The sequence below is a fragment of the Tauraco erythrolophus genome, chromosome 1 (genome assembly GCF_009769465.1).
Source record: "Tauraco erythrolophus isolate bTauEry1 chromosome 1, bTauEry1.pri, whole genome shotgun sequence".
Lineage (NCBI taxonomy): Eukaryota > Metazoa > Chordata > Aves > Musophagiformes > Musophagidae > Tauraco > Tauraco erythrolophus.
The window spans coordinates 135,035,660-135,056,153 of NC_141465.1; the positions used below are offsets into that span (position 1 = coordinate 135,035,660).

Here is a 20,494-nt window from a genome sequence, read left to right on the forward strand (position 1 = left end):
AAAATATGTCAGTCTGTGGCAAAACCTGCTCCTTTAGTGCCAATTAAAATAGCAATATAGTGTCAGAAAACAATTACGTAAGTGAAAAAATTAAGACAGCTATATATTACTCTCAAAAAGTAGCTAAGTCCCTTTAGTCTATCCTCCCTTGCACCCCCCTTATTAGCTAGCCCACTAAACTCTTTCCTCACTAAATAACTGAATTTACACTGGGGAGCAACTCAGAACTCAACTTCTACCTCAGAGCAACGATGTAAACAGCTGGTAATGGTTCAGCAGGAGCAAGGAATCCTCTCTTCGCATATCACAATCATACACAGAAAACCTGCACCGCTTTTTTAGAGGTCAGAACCAGTAAGACAACCAAGACCAAAACTGGTATTCAATGCAAGCCCATAGTGTTCATAATCTTCACTAATTCTCTGCATCCTTATCTTTCTTCCCACATGCAAAATTTTTGCTCATCTGCACAAAGACTGGAACAGCCTGTTATTTAAAACGTAAGGTAGGGGCAGGTACGGAATACACGGCTACTCAGTCTCAGGATACAAACAGGATAGCTGGTTAGGTGTGACAAAACCAGACTTAAACCAGAATTTACTTCAATGTAATGTTAGTAGGAAGGGTTCAAAAGCAAAATTGTAAGCCCACGATTTGCAGGGACTTGGGCTAATGAAGCTCTTTCTGTGTATTGTTTCAACAGCTGGGTTTGGGTACGGTCACTACAACATCAAGAGTGACAGACCAAAGGAGCTGGCAAACACCACTGCTCTGAAGAATAAAAACTGTCAGCACACCCTAAAAAACTGCTCTGAACTGAGGGTAAGAAAATCTTACAAGCACTGACCCCTGGCCAGACAAAGCTTCTCTTGCAAGGTGTTTATACAAGATTGAAATAACAAGGAACTAGATATACAGTCATTCCATGTTTAATCAAGACCAGGTAGAAACATCATCTTTCCTTATTGATGTTCTCCTCTGAGTTCGTCTAAATAAATATTTACTAATTGAAAGATAAAAGACTTAAACCATAACTGCTTCTTTCACACACACTGGAACCACGCCATGGGGTAGAAAAACGAATATTAGGGTGCATGTCCCACCTCACTAATAACACACTGTAGCAGTTCAGAGAAGTCCCTTAAGCTTCTTAACATCACCTTAGGCAAGAGAGTATTAGTCCATATTAGCTATGGGAATGACCTGGGAATACCAATTAAGCTAGGGAAAACAAGATGATGCTCAGAACGAAAGACCCGAAAAGTAAAGAGGGTCTTACAGAATAAAGCATCAAGAAAATCAAAGCCAAGGCACTTCTGACCTTAAAGAACTACTTGATTTTAAGTATACACCAAGTTGCATAAGCAAACAGCATATGCTGATTAATAACCAGAAGAATATTGATGTTTATCATGTTACTGGATGACAAACCAAGGGCAGACCAGTAAGCCTCTCTCCATAAATAAGGAATGGACTCTTCAGTTCATAGAATCATAGAATCATCTGGTTGGAAGAGACCCTCAAGATCATCAAGTCCAACCATTCACCCTGCACTGTCAGGGTCCCTAAACCATGTTCCTCAACACCAAATCCACACAGTTTTTAAACACCTCCAGAGATGGGGACTCCACCACCTCCCTGGGCAGCCTGTTCCAATACTTCACAGCCCTCTCTGGAAAGAAATTTTTCCTGACATCCAACCTAAATTTCCCCTGGTGTAACTTGAGGCCATTCCCTCTCGTCCTGTCATTCCTAACGTGGGAGAAGAGACCGACCCCCATCTCCCTACAACTTCCTTTCAGGTAATTGTAAAGAGCAGTAAGGTCCCCCCTGAGCCTCCTCTTCTCCAGACTGACCAGTCCCAGTTCCCTCAGCCGCTCCTCATAGGACAAGTTCTCCAAACCCTTCACTAGTTTCGTTGCTCTTAGTTACCGGCTACCAAGACCTTTCCTTCAGTCACTTAAGAATATTCCCTGACTCCCCACATATCTCCTGAATAAAGAATCAAAACTGATTTACTACAGCTGACTCAGTTCTCTAACTTATTGACAGGTCATCCAGTCTGCAAAACACACTTGCATTCATTAAAAAAAAAAAAAGTACATTGTAGACAGTAAAATTCCAGCCCCAGATTAACAGCCAACGTTTTGGGCTACAATTACGGTTTTACAGTAACTTTAACAACTATTTCCTCCCAATTATCTCCAACAAACACTAGACATTGATACAGCTGGACATGGACACAACTGTGTAAGATCACTAGGTCAACACTCACGTTGTGGTGTTTTACTGGAGCAGCACTTCCCTCCCCACTCGGTGTTTAAAGACAGTTCATGCCAGAGAGAAGTGAAAGCAGCATTCAAATGCGACACTTTCCACCTGCTATTCCTATTTCCCCCAGCATATTTAGTAGGAAAGAGGAAGTCAGACATTTAAGAGTCAGTCTTTGTTTTCATATTACTCAGGGGAATATATAACAGTAGCTATATAAAACTATTTCAAAAAACCCAAAGATGCTCTTTTCACACTGTTTTACTTGAAAAACTAGCACACGTGCAGCTGTCAGCCCACACAGCAGCTTTCTTCTCTCCTCCCACACACCAGATCCTGCAAACTCATTTGCCAGCACACCCTGAACCACCCACTTCTGCCACGTTACCCAAGTTAGAATCACAGAGTCATGGAATGGTTTGGGTGGGAAGGGATCTCAAAGACCATCCAGTTCCAACCCCCCTGCCATGGGCAGGGACACCCTCCACTATACCAGGTTGCCCAAAGCCTCATCCAGCCTGGCCTTGAACACTTTCAGGGATGGGGCAGCCACAGCTTCTCTGGGCAACCTGTGCCAGTGCCTCACCACCCTCAGAGTGAAAAATTTCTTCCTTAGATCCCATCTAAATCTGCCCTCTTTCAGTTTAAAGCCATTTCCCCTGAAATAAATACGAGCATAAACCTGAAAAGGGCCTTCACGGTCTTTGAATTCAATCTCTTTAACACAGCCAAACAGTTTATGGAAGGTAAACATTACAGCACGGCTTCATGTTCAAAGCAGATTTTGGAGAATTTTCTTCCTGCCACTGAGGGGTCTGGCTCCAGAACTTTGTTTGGCTGAAAGAAGTTTTTCAATTCCTAAACAAGATTTTCATCTTCAGTATTGAAAACAAAGGACCCTACCCTGCCAAACAGGTTTAGGACAGGGATAACCCATCATTTGAGCAGTGAAGGGATGGGAGAAAACCTATCCTGGCCCCACCATACTTTTACCCCACTCCTGGAAACACCAATATGCATTTCATGAAACCAACATGTATCTGGTCTGACAAGTTTGTATCAGTACTGAGGATAAACAAACGTGATGCTCTGCAGTTTGCTGAAGTTCTGAGTGCAAGAAACCTCACATGGCTCATCACAGAACGAGTTCAGGTCCCTTGTCCTCATCATCTCAAACCTTTGCCCTGCCTTATGTGAGTTAAACTGTCCCCAGAGTTAAGCTCATATGGAAGCCACAGGAGACATGTTTGCTAAGCGTTGCTCTTAGGCTCCTAAAAATCCATCAACTCCAACACATTCTTCACAAATCCCAGTCTGAAAGCGAACAGAGGCTACGGAGTGTCCTTGGGAAGTTTCACTAAATGTTTGCTCTGTCCTGAACACCTGCTTCTGCCATCTGTGGCTGAAAGCTCATTGCTGCTCCTTTCCACAGAAACTTTCACCATCTGACAACAGATGCCTATGAACTGAAAGACAGAGAAGATATTGGGTCACCTGGACTTTGGTCTAACATGCTCACAGCTGTGCACAGTGGCTCAGTTCACCCCTTCCCTTCTCACCACCACATCCACATTCACCAGAGCATATCTAACTCCCTCACATGCACCCTTCCACACAATACACCCAAAGTCTTCCAGCACCTCATCTTGGAAACCCACCTTGGGCACTGCTACACAGGGCATACCAAAACACGATTAACCGACGCTGAACTAAAACTTCTGATGGAAAAGACATAACTCCGTGTACAGCTCCTAGTGTATCACCAGTATCCATAATACTTACGTTTTTTCCCCCCATTACCAAGGCTAACCCCAGTGAGCAGAAAATGGCTTACATCAAGGTATCAATAATACGGGTCCAGGAGTTGAACAGTTTCCTGGGGAAAAAAGCAGCTATAGATGGAGGTGACCTGTGGTCCCATTATAGTGCTGCCTTATATACAGTCACAGAATCATGGAATGGTTTGGGTGGGAAGCGACCTCAAAGATCATCCAGTTCCAACCCCCCTGCCATGGGCAGGGACACCCTCCACTACACCAGGTTGCTCAAAGCCTCATCCAACCTGGCCTTGAACACTGCCAGGGATGAGGCAGCCACAGCTTCTCTGGGCAACCTGTTCCAGTGCCTCACCACCCTAAACATCACATATTGTTTTCCCCATGTAATTTGGAAGTAAGCCATGGATGACCTTCAGAAGAAACCTTCTTGCAGCTGATCATCAATCAAGCCAGTGCAAATCAGTAATACGAGCAGACCAAACTTTTTAGCTTACAACTGGCAAGTGTTGGTGGCAGAGAGACAACCAGCCGATGAGCGTTTTCCCTGCAGTTGGTGCACGGTCACACCACTGGGGAACGAGCTGTTGAAATACTTCACAATCAGCCAAGCCACACGAGTGCTAAGATGTTACATGTATGACTTACTACTCACCTACTACAGGGGAATCCACACGTTTCTCTGTCATCTGTCACAATACAGTAGTAGGGGGCATCTTTGTCACAGTCTAAAATGCTTCTAGCCATTATTTATGAGGGATCCTCCTCTGCTCCACCCAAAACCAAAGTCATAGAATCATAGAATCGTTAGGGCTGGAAGGGACCTTCAAAGGTCATCTAGTCCAACCCCCCTGCAAGGAACAGGGATATCTCCAACTAGATCAGGTTGCTCAGGGCCTCATCCAACCAGGCCTTGAACGTCTCCAGGGATGGAGCGTCCACCACCTCTCTGGGCAACCTGTTCCAGTGTTCTACAACTCTCATGGTAAAAAATTTTTTCCTAATATCCAACCTGAATCTACCTCCCTCTATTTTAAAACCATTACCCCTTGTCCTATCACAACTGGCCCTCCTGAACAGCCTCTCCCCATCTTTCCTGTAGGCCCCCTTGAGGTACTGGAAGATCTCAAGTCAATCGTACCTACAGTTTACTCAAGCCCTGCTTAGCCATCTAGACAAGAGGGATGCTTTAGTCTAGGGACATGGATCTGACTGAATGCCTGAACCACAGACTGACTGGAAATCACTTGTTTAAAAAAAAAAAGTATGGGTTCTTTCTCTTCCTTACAACTCCCTAATCGTTCACTACAAACTGTGCACCATTACAGCTGTTTGTACAACAGCACAGGCAGTTCCAGTTGAAGCTTACAGGTCTTCAAACAATCTCAGAGTTCATTAAAAGCTTCAGTCTCTCTAATGTTGGAGCTGACGGTAAAAGCTTATCAATGTCAGCATGAAGGAGAAGTCTGAAGTGCTGGAGGCACTGGTTCTGATGTGCTTTCCTGTCTCCAGACATGCACACATGACATCTGTTTTGGTCAGTGAGTAGCACAATGACATAAAACAGATCAGTTGACTGCAGCATGACTGGCTCTCTATGTCAAGACTGCAGTTTTTCATCCATCCCCTTCCATCTAGAACATAAGAGTCTGAAAGGTTTGGCTCTCCCACCTATCCTTGCTTTGAACTGCTTGTGATGACAGGACTGAGAAGGTTTGTTTGGAGCATTTGGAAATCACTAAGTTATCAGGACACTCCTGGCTTTCTTGCATTGAGCAACTAAGGAAAAGAAGAGAGAATGCTAAAGAATCTCTGCTTTCAAAGTTTAATTATTCCTCCACGTGTTTTCAGTTCTGTTAGACCCACTCTTCCAGCATAAGAGAACGACATCCTAGCACAACTACTTACGGATACAAATTGGAATTTTATGCTTAACCAAATATTTTTCTTTACAGCCATATCCTCTATTTCTCCCACTAACAATGTGGAATACAATAGCAAAAGACATTCCTAGGACAGGTCATCCTGCCACCAATGAACAAGTTGAAGAATAGGCTAGTCAGTCTGACACAACTGTGGTCACTCTGGCAAAAGGTTTTGGACATGGCTTCTCACTCCTGCAAACGTGCCAGTAGCAGGAGCTTTGGTTTCTAATCAGTAGGAATTTCACTGGCAAACTAAATCTAGACTAAACCCAAACTACACCTTCAACACTTCGGTCATTAAAAAGTCACTTCAAACATTAAAAGCACTCACCTGAAGTTCACATTTGAGAATTTGTTCTTTAGAGAGATTTATAGCCGTGACTCAGACCATCTTACTCTCACCCCTATAGTCAAAAAATGCAGCACTGGGTGTTCTAGAGAAAACTGCCTACTAAAACAAATCACCGAGCTGACTTCTGCGCTGGCAGGTAGAAAACAATTATCATAGAATCATAGAATGGTTTGGGTTGGAAGGGACCTCGAAGATCATCTTGTTCCAACCCCCCCTGCCATGGGCAGGGACACCCTCCACTACACCAGGCTGCCCAAAGCCTCATCCAACCTGGCCTTGAACACTTCCAGGGATGGGGCAGCCACAGCTTCTCTGGCAAACCTCTTCCAGTGCTTCACCACCCTCTGAATGAAAAAATTCTTCCTTATATCTAATCTAAATCTCCCCTCTTTCAGTTTAAAGTCATTGCCCCTTGTCCTATCACTACACACCCGTGTCCAAAGTTCCTCTCCAGCTTTCTTGTAGCCCCTTTAGGTACTGGAAGGCTGCTATAAGATCACCCCGGAGCCTTCTCTTCTCCAGGCTGAACAGCCCCAACTCTCTCAGCCTGTCTCCAGAGCAGAGGTGCTCCAGGCCTCAGATCATCTTTATGACCCTCCTCTGGACCCGCTCCAGCAGCTCCATGTCCTTCTTGTGTTGGGGAAATTACCTTGTGTTATGTAGCATCACACTCAGATCAGCCCAATTTCTGCATTATAGAAGTGGTACAACAGACTGGAATGACTTTTCCATGATTCTGCAGTAAGGTATCTCCAGGGTGACAGCCCCCTTCAAGGTAAGATATCTTGTAATTGAGTGACAGACTTCTAAACTCAGATAATACAGCTAAAGAGAAGGATTTGTTATCAGCATATCCGACTGTAGTTGCAGAGCTTCTCGATTTGCTCACAAGCACTGGCACAGCACACAGATGCCTCAGCACATGGCCCGTGTATTTGCAGAGCACGCAGCAAAACAACACCTCAGCCTTTGTCACAGACTTACACTTGCTACCACTAACATTTCTTCAACGCCCATACAAGCATCCTACACAACCTAAACTAAATATTTACTCGACTGGAACATCCTATAATTGATGATTCAGTTTCTGCTTCTACAAACTCCTACAAAACTTTCTGCTCCTAGAAAAAAAAGACTGTGTTTTGGTCTCACTTTCACAAATGACGTCCAATGACTAATAACTAAGGCTTCTCCCTGCAGCATTAGCTTGGTTCTTACACAAGCTTAGGAAAGAAAAAAAAAAAAACAACCACATAAATTCAGCAGGCAGAAGGCCATACTTGATCTCCTGAACGATCCACTGCTCCCTGTAAAGTTCATCCAAAACAATGTTCATGTTTATGTTCCTTAGCACAGAACAGGCCCACATTTTAGAATAAGTACTTGCTCTCAAATTAGGGTCGATATTTGCACGGCTCCAGAGGCCAAGAACCATCTCCATTCCCTCTCTTTGCCCCTAAATGGATATCTGGTACATCACATTTATCCAAGGAGCAGCTGTATATTCATTCCAAGTTTACATCTATTGATTTTTCTCCAGCAACTCTCCGTTTTCACACCTGGTAGCTCAAGCAACTCTGGATCATGTGTCTACTTCTGCATAGCATCGACTGCACCGAGGCAATGAACCAAAACTTGAAGTGCAGCCTCACATCTTAGAGTATTTCTAAAGAAAAGCCTGCCTGTGCTAAGTAGTTATTCCTCCTGCCACCACCACTGCTTCAGCTGACAGGACCCAAACAAAAAAAGCCCCTGCACGCAAGCGGGGAAAGGGCACAGACTTAGTCTGACACGGATTGCTAAATCCCCACGCTAAGCCCAGCCTTCCTCACTTAACCTTGCTTCTAACGCTCTCCAAAATTAAAACATGGGACGGTTGCCCAGTAAACCAAAAGCCAACTATCGGCAAACAGGAAAAACGGAGTTAGCTGAAGGAAGGATGTGATGGGGAGGGAACATTTCACCACATTTCGGAGTACACCGTACATTTTATCCATGCTCACCCCCCACCCCATTAAGAAACACTGCAGGAGAGGGCACCCCAGCTGCTCCCACCTCATCAAGCACCCAACCTTAAGGCCAATTTATGTGGGTTGTTATCTTTGCTGCAAACCCCAGTTTGCACCCAGTATCTCTGTGGGCGCAGGAGCGGCCTCTCAGGGAGAGGGAACCCCCTCCTTGGCTCTCCAGTACAGGCAGGGGAGGGACACAGACCCCTGCCCCCATGCAACGGGGACCTCACTCTCTCATCTTCCTACCAGCCCAAGAGGAGGGTGCTCAAAACCCCTCACCTTCGGGACCCTCCATCCATCAGCTCAGAGACCCTGCCTCAGGCATCCCCATACCTCAAGGAACCCCTCCTTACACCTCAGGGAGCACTCACCCCTTCACCTGAGGGCACCCCTACACCTCAGGGCATCCCTACACCTCAGGGAGCACCCCCCTTCCACAGCACCCCCCCACCTCAGAGAGCATCCTTCCCTTTCTCCTCAGGGAGCACCCACCCCTACACCTCAGGGCAGCCCTACACCTCAGGGAACACCCCCTTTTCACAGCACCCCCCACCTCAGGGAGCACCCGTCCCTTTCTCCTCACAGCACCCCCCCCCACCTCAGGGAGTATCCCCCCTCTTCTCAGGGAGCACCCTCCCACCTCAGGGAGCACACCCCTTTCACCTCACAGCACCTCACACGCCAGGGAGCACCCACTCCTTCACCTCAGGGCACCCCCCGAGCTCAGTGAGGCCTCCGGGCCCGCCGTACCTGCTGCGAGGGCAGCTCCACATGCCAGGCCCGGGCGGCGGAGCCCGGGGGTAAGGCGGCGGGGCCGGTGGCCGAGCTCATCCTCACGGCGGGGCAACGGGTGGGCTGCAGCGCCTGCGCATGAGCCCCGCGGGCCGCTCCCCCCGCTCCGCCGCCGCCGCCGCCGGGCACCCAGGGGTTAATGGCGGCAGCAGCACCGGCCCGGGCCGCTGGCTACGGAGCCATATTACCGCAGTGCTGGGGGGCGGGCGCCGGGGGGCGGGAGGGAAGGAGCGTCCCGCTCGCTCATTGGTCCCAACTCCACCGAGGCAGGAGCCCGGGCGCGTCGTTGAGACGCTACTGGCTGCAAGCGCCGCCAATCAAAGCTCCTCTGCGCGGCGTCTGTCAAACCGTTGGAAAGGGAGCCGGCGCCGATTGGAGCGCCCACTTCCGGAAGGCGGGACGGCGCCTGAAGGAGCGGCAGATGATTGGAGGAAGGCGGTTTGGATTGACGTCGCTGGTCCTCCGTCACGTGTGAGGGGGGGGAAAGCTGTTTTTATCACGTGGTGGGACGAAAATATGTTGCTGGGTGGGGGCGCGAAGGGGAGGGGGGCGCTGTCGTCACGGCAACGGGAGCAGCCGGGGGGGGGGGGGGGCGCTGTCGCCATGGCAACGGGGAGCGGCCCGGCGCCGCGGTGCTGCGAGGATGGCGGCGCCGCGCCGGGGGCGGGCGGGGGCTCCGCGTCGGGGGCGGTCCCTCGGCGGGACCCTCGTGTCCCGCCATCCTGCCCCGCACCGCACCGCGCCACCCTGCCCCCCACCGCACCGCGCACCGCTCCATCCTGCCCCCCACCGCACCGCGCCATCCTGCTCCACACCGCTCCACCCTGCCCCGCACCGCTCCATCCTGCCCCGCATCGCGCCACCCTGCCCCCCACCGCACCGCACCATCCTGCCCCTCACCGCGCCACCCTGCCGCCCACCGCACCGCACCATTCTGCCCCTCACCGCGCCACCCTGCCCCGCTCCGCGCCATCCTGCCCCGCTCCTCGCCACCCTGCCCCGCTCCGCGCCATCCTGCACCGCACCGCACCGCACCGCGCCATCCTGCCCCGCTCCTCGCCATCCTGCACCACACGGCTCCACCCTGCCCTGCACCGCTCCATCCTGCCCCGCACCGCGCCACCCTGCCCCACACCACTCCCCGCTCCGCGCCATCCTGCCCCGCATCGCACCGCGCCATCCTGCCCCGCACCACTCCATCCTGTCCCGCACCGCGCCATCCTGCCCCACTCCTCGCCATCCTGCCCCACACCGCTCCATCCTGCCCCGCACCGCACCCCACACTGTGCCATCCTGCCCCGCACCGCACCATCCTGCCCCTCACCGCGCCACCCTGCCCCGGTCCACGCCATCCTGCCCTGCACCACGCCATCCTGCCCCTTTCCACACCATCCTGCCCCGCACCACGCCATCCTGCCCTGCACCGCGCCATCCTGCCCCTTTCCACACCATCCTGCCCCGCACCACGCCATCCTGCCCCGCACAGCGCCATCCTGCCCCACGTCACGCCATCCTGCCCCACAACAGACCAACCTGCCCTGCGTCATGCCAACAAACTCGACATCGCTCCAACCCACCCCACACCGTGTCATCCCGCCCCACATCGTTCCAACCCACCCTACACCATGCTGACCCACCCCACACCATGTCCACTCACCCCACATCATGTCCACCCATCCCACATCATGCCAACCCGCCCTGCACCACACCAGCTCGCCCCCCATGGTGCCAACCCACCCCACATCAGGCCAACCCTGATGCTGACACACGCTGAGGCCCGACACAGCCATCCCCTCAGCACCCACCTCCATCCCACCCCACCCAGCTAACACCCACTCTGGTCAGGAGGACCATCCCCACGTACCACGCAGCACTGGGAGTGCCAGTCCTGTCCCCATGGTGCCCTGTCAGGGCCACCCATCCCCACAGCACCCTGCCCGACATAGGCAGCCACGCTGGAAACGCTCGTCCCCATCACGCTGTCGTGGACCAGCACAGGTTGTGCCGAAACACCTGTCCCCGCACCTCCGGGAATGCCCGTCCCACCGCTCCAGCAGCGGCACTGGGAACGCCTGTCGCCGGCACGCGCTGCGGCACTGGAAATGCCTGTTCCCACTGGGCCGGGCGGCGCTGGAAGGGTTGAGTGTGGCGTGCAGTGCTGGAAAGTCCTGTCCTCCTCTCCTCTTCTCCTGCTCTCCTCTTCTCCTCCTGCCCTCCCATTCTCAACTCTGTGCAGCTCCCACACCATGGAGACCTTCCCCGCTGGAAGCCCACTAAGCCTTCGTTCACCAGTAGCACTCATGGTTTTGCAAGATTCACGCTACGTTGACGCTCATTGTACCAGCATTGCCTTCAGCACACGTTTTGGTCTTGGGTGTTCAACGATGAACTCATTAAAAAAAAAAAAAAAAGAGGAAGAATAGTGAAAAGTGGAGTGGAAAGTCAAGTTTTCTGGAGTTTGGTGGCCATCCTTGCTGAAATCTTCCTCTTCCATCCTCTTCTATCTTCACCCTCCCTTGCAGTCGCTCACCATGGTCTCCCTTTCCCCAAAGTACTGCCTAGGAGGGGAAAACGTAGCTGCCAAACTCTTCCCCTTGGTAATTCCCCATTTCACCACGGAGCCCTGGTCACCATGGACCTTTTTTACCAAATTGTGCGATTCTACGTGTGGGTGCCCAATAAATTCGATACCTTGAGCTTAAGTTTCAGGCATCATGAGCCTGGAGTTATGCTTGAGGTCCGGATGTTGCTGTCTCTGGTTTGGAGTTATTTCAACACAACGAACTTTCTTTGGAAGATCTTCTGAGAACCAGTGCATCTCTGATTTTTCTTCTTGTGAAGATGAACCTACTGTTTCAGTATTTTCAGTAGCAAAGTGCACTATTTTCAAGCATGCAGACTCCTGAGCCACGCTGTGGAGATCAGGAGGTTCAAACACAGTAATTTGGGACTCGTTGTATCAGTTTGATTCACCTCCTGGTTTCCGGTTCATTACAAGCCATGTGCTCCTTCCTTTTGAACATCCCATCTTCACCTTGGAGGATCGAAACTTGCTTTTTAAGATGAAATTTGTGGTGGTTTTTTTTCCCCCAAGTCATGAAAAACGCACTTGGAATGACAAAAATAATCATAAAACCAAGAGATTTGGGATATGCTTTATGAACTTGAAACTCTTTAGATCTGCTTCCTCCAGTGAGCAAAACTGATTCTAGCTCAGCGTCGTGTACAAAAAATCAGAGAGGATCACAGTTGTAAGAACAGTTATTCCTGAGATAAATTACTAAAAATAGTTTATGGAAACAGTGTGAAGATGTCACTGCTTTTTTGCCCAAAATATCAAAGGATTTTCAAAAAAAAAAAAAAATCAATCCTCAGATGATACATGACTATTCCGTGACCAACTTAATGCTGATTTGGTGGATTTAAAATCCACACGGCGCTACCGTAGCAGGATTTTCCTATTTTTCTTCATTTCCACGGGAGCAGATGACTATCTCTAAACTTTCTTAAAATACTGACATTTAACACAGCTGCTCGCATGCTCCGTACGTGGAGCTGGCATTTAATTTGCTGCTTAGTGTACATCGAGAGATCTAACCCATAATTAAGGGACTAAAAAACACAATTTCCCCCAGAGGAAAATTCAAATGTGACCCCAAATCCCATGTAAATTTATTAATGATTTTATAGCAGTGGAGCTGATATAGCTCCAAAGAAATCCCTGCAGATTTCCAGCTCGTGCTAGCTAAGATTTTGGCTTAATATTCTAAATTTCAGATTTATCTTTGCTTTTTGCTCTCTTAGCGGGACGAGGAGCTGTAAGATGCTCGTTACACGCAACACCGTTCCATGACAGTGTTGAGGGGTTTCTGGGGATAAAGTTTCACTTTTATATTTGATTTTGTTGCCCAGAGAGGTGGTGGATGCTCCATCCCTGGAGACGTTCAAGGCCAGGTTGGACGAGGCCCTGAGCAACCTGATCTAGTTGGAGATATCCCTGTTCCTTGCAGGGGGGTTGGACTAGATGACCTTCGAAGGTCCCTTCCAGCCCTAACCATTCTATGATTCTATGATTCTATGATTCTATGATTTTCATCAGCTTTATATTTTATATCTATATTTGATTTCCATCAGAGAGGTTAAATCCACCCCTTGCGTAGTTCACCACAGTGACCATTCGACACGATGAGAGTCATTTAATAATTCAGATTGTGCTTGATTTCCAACAAAACAATAATCCCTTTTGGGCTTAAAATAATGAGTTAATTAGTAGAGATTAGTGGCTTACTTTAATCAGAGTATTTGCAAACTGCAGCTGGGGAGGACTGTGGCTCCTTTTATCCCAGATTTCTGAACAGACACCGGGAGCAGGAATGCTGGAGCAGTACTGCCGGTCTCAGCTGTATACGTGGCGTTACGCAGGACCCTATGTAATTTACTGACGCCTTAGGAAATTGGCATTTGAATTTTTTAACCACATAAAAAGGACGGCGTTATCTATCTGCATCGTTTTAAAGATCACAGCGTGACCTTTATTGTGTCCCGGTGGATGTTCCTGTGGCTGATTATCATAAAAGATGAAAATTCCCATGGCTGCAGCAAGTGCACGGATGCACGCAGCGTTCCCACCTCCGGGACCTGCCCATTTGCCCAAGCTAAGTGGCATGGTTGATACTCTAGTGAAGACATTCTTCGCTATAAGGGTGGTGAGGCACTGGAAGAGGTTTCCCAGAGAAGCTGTGGCTGCCCCATCCCTGGCAGTGTTCAAGGCCAGGTTGGATGAGGCTTTGGGCAACCTGGTGTAGTGGAAGGTGTCCCTGCCCATGGCAGGGGGGTTGGAACTAGATGATCTTCAAGTTCCCTTCCAATCAAACCATTCCATGATTCTATTATCTTCAGTTCTCTTCAAGTGAATCCAACAGACAAACAGGAATAAAAAAAAAAATAATTTTTCAAAAACATCAGCTGATCGCTAGGCATGTCTTGTGTCCGCATGTGGTCTCAACTCACAGCAGCAGCTCTTCACTTTGACCTTATGAAAAGCCAGAAGCAGTCTCTTCTGGACATTTTTTTTTGTGGAAAGCAAAGCCAGAAAATAATTAAAATTATTATTAACAGAATTTCAAGAAGCAATTTTAACAAAATAAGGTAAACAGTCTTGCAGAATAAAGCATATTTTTGAAAACCCTCTGGAGAAAGCTGGATGAAATATCACTCAGGAATTGTCAGAAACGCCATCCAAAAACTTCAGTGCCATTTCTCGAAACGCCGCTACATCAGTGCTCTTTTTGCTTGGTGGCACTGAATTTGAGACACGTGGGCTAGTGTCCTTTCAAACGACATGTGGTGGAGAGATACTGCAGGCAGGTCATTACACAGATTGTTTATTTAATAGACTTTATTGGAAGTTTTGGCATGCTAGAAGCTTCGGGAAAGGAAGCAATGACCTTGTGGCTAAGGGTAATCCCTATTTTTGCCATGGATCAGGTCAAATATGCTTCTTATTAGGGTATGAGGTCATTGCAGAATCATTCAAATAAGCAAACATGCCTCAGTGATGGATGAAAGAACTCTAAATGCAGAGCAAAATGCTTCAAGTTTGTGAGCTATTTAAAGAGGAGGAAAAATCTTAAGTTTTGCCACTGAATGCTTATTAAATAATGTAATTTAGAGACACAGATGTGTGGTTGGAAGAGCTTCCTTAGCTTTGCCTTTGGAGAGATCAAGCTCAAGCATAAGAGACTGGCTTAGTGGGCACTAAACCCTGGACTCTTACGTCAAAGGCATGACATCCTTGTCAGTAAATTGGAGAGACATGGATTTGATGGATGGACCACTCGGTGGATAAGGAATTGGCTGGATGGTCACACTCAAAGAGTTGTGGTCAATAGTTCAATGTCCAAGTGGAGGCCAGTGACGACTGGTGTTCCTCAGGGGTCAGTACTGAGACCAGTGCTATTTAACATCTTTGTTGGAGACATGGACAGTGGGATTGAGTGCACCCTCAGCACGTTTGCAGATGACACCAACTGTGTGGTGTTGTGGACACGCTGGAGGGAAGGGATGCCATCCAGAGGGACCTGGACAGGCTGGAGAGGTGGGCCTGTGAGAACCTCATGGAGTTCAACAAGGCCAAGGGCAAGGTCCTGCACATGGGTCGGGGCAATCCCAAGCACAAGGACAGGCTGGGCGGAGAATGGATTGAGAGCAGCCCTGAGGAAAGGGACTTGGGAGTGCTGGTGGGTGAGAAGCTCACCATGAGCCAGCACCGTGCGCTGGCAGCCCAGAAAGCCAACCGTGTCCTGGGCTGCATCCAGAGCAGCGTGGGCAGCAGGGTGAGGGAGGGGATTCTGCCCCTCTGCTCTGCTCTCCTGAGACCCCACCTGGAATACTGAGTTCAGCTCTGGGGTCCCCAGCACAAGAAGGACATGGAGCTGTTGGAGCGGGTCCAGAGGAGGCCACGAAGGTGATCCAAGGGCTGGAGCACCTCTGCTCTGGAGACAGGCTGAGAGAGTTGGGGCTGTTCAGCCTGGAGAAGAGAAGGCTCTGGGGTGATCTTATTGCAGCCTTCCAGTACCTAAAGGGGCTACAGGAAAGCTGGAGAAGAACTTTGGACACGGGCGTGTAGTGATAGGTCAAGGGGCAATGGATTTAAACTGAAAGAGGGGAGATTTAGATTAGATATAAGGAAGAATTTTTTCATTCAAAGGGTGGTGAGGCACTGGAACAGGTTGCCCAGAGAAGCTGTGGCTGCCCCATCCCTGGAAGTGTTCAAGGCCAGGTTGGATGAGGCTTTGGGCAACCTGGTGTAGTGGAGGGTTTCCCTGCCCATGGCAGGGGGGTTGGAACTAGATGGTCTGTGAGGTCCCTTCCACCCAAACCATTCTATGGTTCTATGATTCTGTGATATTTCTGAGAACTGAAAACGTGTGCCCAAGTTACACCATATTAAACTCCAAGGGAAATTTATTAGTTTACAAGGAAATTGGTCAACATTTGCACCTCACCATTTCTGTCAGCTGTATAAATGTTTTTTTTTAGTTGATTTAAGTAGTTTATCTCATTTCCTGAGTGTCCCAATATAAATAAACCCTACCTCAGATAGAGAGACTTCATGGTGGTTTTGACACACCCTCAATCTGTTCTGGTCATATTATGTGCACAGAGGAGATCCTCGTTCAGTAGAAGACATCTTCAAGTCAGCTCACAACCATTGGAGACAATTTTCATGGAAGACATAGAAGGGGATTCCTGGTACTTTGGAATGCAAATGATGCTTAGATTATCTATTATTGTCCTGGTGCTTAGAAGAGTTATTATTTTCTTGGAAAAACTTCCTTCTCAGACTCAAATGTATACCTTTTAAATGAAATTCCTGGAAGTGTTCAAAGCCAGGTTGGATGAGGCTTTGAGCAGCCTGGTGTAGTGGAGGGTGTCCCTGGCCATGGCAGGGGGGTTGGAACTGGATGATCTTTGAGGTCTCTCCCAACCCAAACCGTTCTATGATTCTATGATCCTATGATTCTATGAAATAGGGAAAAAAAAATTATATGAGATAGAGCTGTGAAGGAGAACAGCAGAACTCTCTCAGAAGAAGGTGATGCCCACATGAGCCTGTACAAATCAGCTTTATTCCCACACCGTTGGGTTGTACAAGGATTAATTGGTAATTTTGATAGTTTCTTTAGGCACTGAATAGTTTTTTGCTTTGTGGACTTCAGCATTTGGCACCTGAGCTCTTCCCTCGTCAGATTCTTCACAGCACAATTCCAAAACATGGGAAATAAAAAATAAAAAATAAAAAATATGGGAAAGCATGGGTTGCTTTAAACGATATGGCTTTAAAACCACGTGTGTGTTATTTCTTTGAAGGCTTCAATACACTAACACATGGTGGTTTGGGGGAAAGGGACTTGTTTGCTTTGCTATGTTTTCTGGGTAACTTGAGAAACATGTTGGTAGACTGAAGTCATCCGATCAAGATATGCTGATCTCAAATCCATGGAAGTCAACAGATTAAATTTTAGCATCTTTGATGTGTTTTTGGTGAGGGTTTGCAAACCAAAGCTTATGGTGAGGGCTGGCAAAAGAAAACCCCTCATCAAGTCATGCCAGCCTGGGATGAGGTTTACCAAATGGCCAAGACATCATGATGCAACTCAGTTCAGCAATGAATGCCACAGCAGTAGTTGTACCTGAATTAACCCTGACACTTTTTCACCAACCTGTGATGGAGTCAATCTGTTCCAACCTTCTTAGAAAGTTTTTCTTCAATAGTAAATAGTTTTTGGCTTGTTTTTTTCCTGTTGCCTTTAAAATCTGCTGTTATTTGTCTTATTCTCAAGGAATGATGGATGCACGTATCTAAGATACTGGCAAACTTTAAGGATATCACACTCAGTTTTGCTACAGGAATCTCACCCTCTGGTTATAGTGTAACCTGAGCATGTGAACTTGATTTTTTTTTCCTTTGGAAAAGACATTTCAGCATGTTCAATCCTGCAAGAGGGTTGCCAATTAGTTTAGAAGTCGTTTGAATCAGCTTGTTGAAAAATCCAAACAAAAGCTTATTGTCCAAGGGGGGTCAAGTGGCAGGGGGTTGTAAAAACTGCCTTCGGAAGGATGTTATTGCCTCATCACTGTGGGCATAAAGAAAAGTTTTTACTAGGAGAAGTTTAACAAGTCCAATAAACGTTCATAGAACCTCACAAAAAGCTTCTCAGTTTGGAAACAACACGAGCCATTTCTTGATGGGTTATAAGTGTGGTACAAGAGCATTGCTGCCACACGAAGTTGTGCTGTGATCTTCCCAGGTTTCACAACCGAGGCAGAATCAGGCCAAGACAGTTTGGGATGAAGATGTTTTAAAAGGTTTACTGGAAATGACATTTGGGAAAAAAGCCCTGAGCCTGCAGTATGCTTACTCAGGGACATGTCTGCATTAGGAGGGAGGTTGAGGGAGGGGATTCTGCCCATCTGCTCTGCTCTCGTGAGACCCCACCTGGAATACTGTGTTCAGCTCTGGAGTCCCCAACACAAGAAGGACATGGAGCTGCTGGAACAAGTCCAGAGGAGGCCACGGAGATGATGCGAGGGCTGGAGCACCTCTGCTCTGGAGACAGGCTGAGAGAGTTGGGGCTGTTCAGCCTGGAGAAGAGAAGGCTCCGGGGTGATGTTCTAGCAGCCTTCCAGTACTTAAAGGGGCTACAGGAAAGCTGGAGAGGGGCTTTTTACAAGGGCGTGTAGTGACAGGACACGGGGCAACAGATTTAAACTGAAAGAGGGGAGATTTCGATGGGATCTAAGGAAGAAATTCTTCCCTCTGAGGGTGGTGAGGCACTGGCACAGGTTGCCCAGAGAAGCTGTGGCTGCCCCATCCCTGGAAGTGTTCAAGGCCAGGTTGGATGAGGCTTTGGGCAACCTGGTGTAGTGGAGGGTGTCCCTGCCCATGGCAGGGGGGTTGGAACTAGATGATCTTTAAGGTCTCTTCCAACCCAAACCATTCTGTGATTCTATGATTCTACTTTCCACCCCAGAAGTGGTTGCATTTTGCCAACAGGCAAAGTAGATCCTTCTGTGGAATATTTAGAGCTCTTTAAGGGCATTGGAATGGAAAGCCTCTACAGGACGATCTGTTGACGAGTGTGAGAGCTAGGCATACATAAGGAGTGTCCTGGTTTCAAGTGGGACAGTGTTAGCTTTCTTTCCAGCAGCTGGATGAGCTTTGCATTTGGGATTTAGCCTGGGATTTGTTATGAGAAGAATGCTGATGGTGCACTGATGTTCATAGTTGGTGCTGAGACATCAAGGACCTCTCGACTTCCCATGTTTTGCCAGTGTGCAGGAGCACAACAGGCTGGGGGGAGCACGGATGGGCCCAAAACTCCCCTTGTGATTTGAACTTAGACTTAGAATTGAGGGCCAGATTGGCCAAGGGAGTATCCCATATCATGCAACGTCATGCCTAGTGTATAGATGAGGGTTGATCAGGAAGTAGGAAATTCTCGTCTAAGGGTGCTCTTTCGGATTCTAGGAGTGCTCTCTCTCTCCCTCACTCTCTTTTCAGGCCTCTCACTCATCTGGGATTGTGGTGTCAGGACTTATCTGTTTCAGGATCGCATGCTGGGATGGGACAGGTGTTGGTCACTGGGTAGTGAGCTTGTTTGTATATATATTTACCATTATATATACACATACACGCATATTATTAATATTTTACCATTATTACTTTTAATTTTATCATTATTATTAAATTGCTCTTATCTAAACCCACAAGTCTCCTTTCCTTTTCCCCTTTAATTTTCTTCCCCATTCCCCAGGGGTGAGGGAGAGTGAGTGAGCTGCTGCATGGCATTTAGTTGCCAGCTGGGTTAAACCACGACAAGGAGAAAAAAAAAAATCAATATACGTGTTGGCTGGGAGACCACTGACTGTGAAGCCTCTCATGACAGCACTTGCACCAAAACCTTGTACTCTTATTGGCTATAAGTGCCTCCAGAACAATATAGTGCCATTCTATCAGGCCATCAAGACTTTCTTGATCTTTGACTTAATTTGGCACCATTTGTAGGTCATTACATTTTAATTGACTCTTTGCTGACGAAACCTGTGCATCTATTTAGAAATAATTTGTTGGAAGGCACATCCAGGCCCTCTGATGTGACAAGGAAGAAGAATGGATGAGTAGTATGGTTGCTGTTGCTATACAACTTATTTGGATAAGATGTTGGCCATCTACTACCTCCAACACGTCACACAGGAGAGCTCTATACTACTTCTTAACCCTCTCATTAGCTCATTGAACAAGACATTTCTCAAAACATTCAGTAGCCCAGTCACTTGGTCAGGGATGAACCTGTGGTCAGGATGGAGGTCGATAGCTCTTCACGCTCTGTTGGCATTGCGGGCTTGAGGTGGAAAAGCTCATCTGACAGTAGAAAAATGAGCAATAGCTGGATGGAGCTATTGGTGTCTATGGCAAACTCTAATCAGAGAACTTGGGTCGGTACTGGGACCAGTGCTATTTAACATCTTTGTTGGAGACATGGACAGTGGGATCGAGTGCACCCTCAGCAAGTTTGCAGATGACACCAAGTTGTGTGGTGTTGTGGACACGCTGGAGGGAAGGGATGCCATCCAGAGGGACCTTGACAGGCTGCAGAGATGGGCCTGTGAGAACCTCATGAAGTTCAACAATGCCAAGTGCAAGGCCCTGCACGTGGGTTGGGGCAATCCCAAGCACAAGTACAGGCTGGGCGGAGAATGGATGGAGAGCAGCCCTGAGGAGAAGGACTTGGGAGTGCTGGTGGATGAGAAGCTCACCATGAGCCGGCAACGTGCGCTGGCAGCCCAGAAAGCCAACCGTGT

The 20,494-nt window shown here is 48.2% G+C and overlaps 1 protein-coding gene across 2 annotated transcripts in view; it reads right to left on the minus strand.

The window, feature by feature from the left end:
* Window positions 1-11,102, minus strand: part of UVRAG (UV radiation resistance associated) — a 109,178-nt gene extending 98,076 nt beyond the window's left edge. Inside the window, exon 1 of one of the 2 annotated variants that reach the window (XM_086622300.1) lies at window positions 10,992-11,102. In XM_086622300.1, coding sequence (XP_086478426.1) covers window positions 10,992-11,102 — 111 coding nt within the window. Of the gene's footprint in view, window positions 1-9,085; window positions 9,167-10,991 lie in introns of those variants that run through there. The other variant, XM_086622306.1, reaches the window with a different exon arrangement.
* Window positions 11,103-20,494: the final 9,392 nt, after the last annotated feature.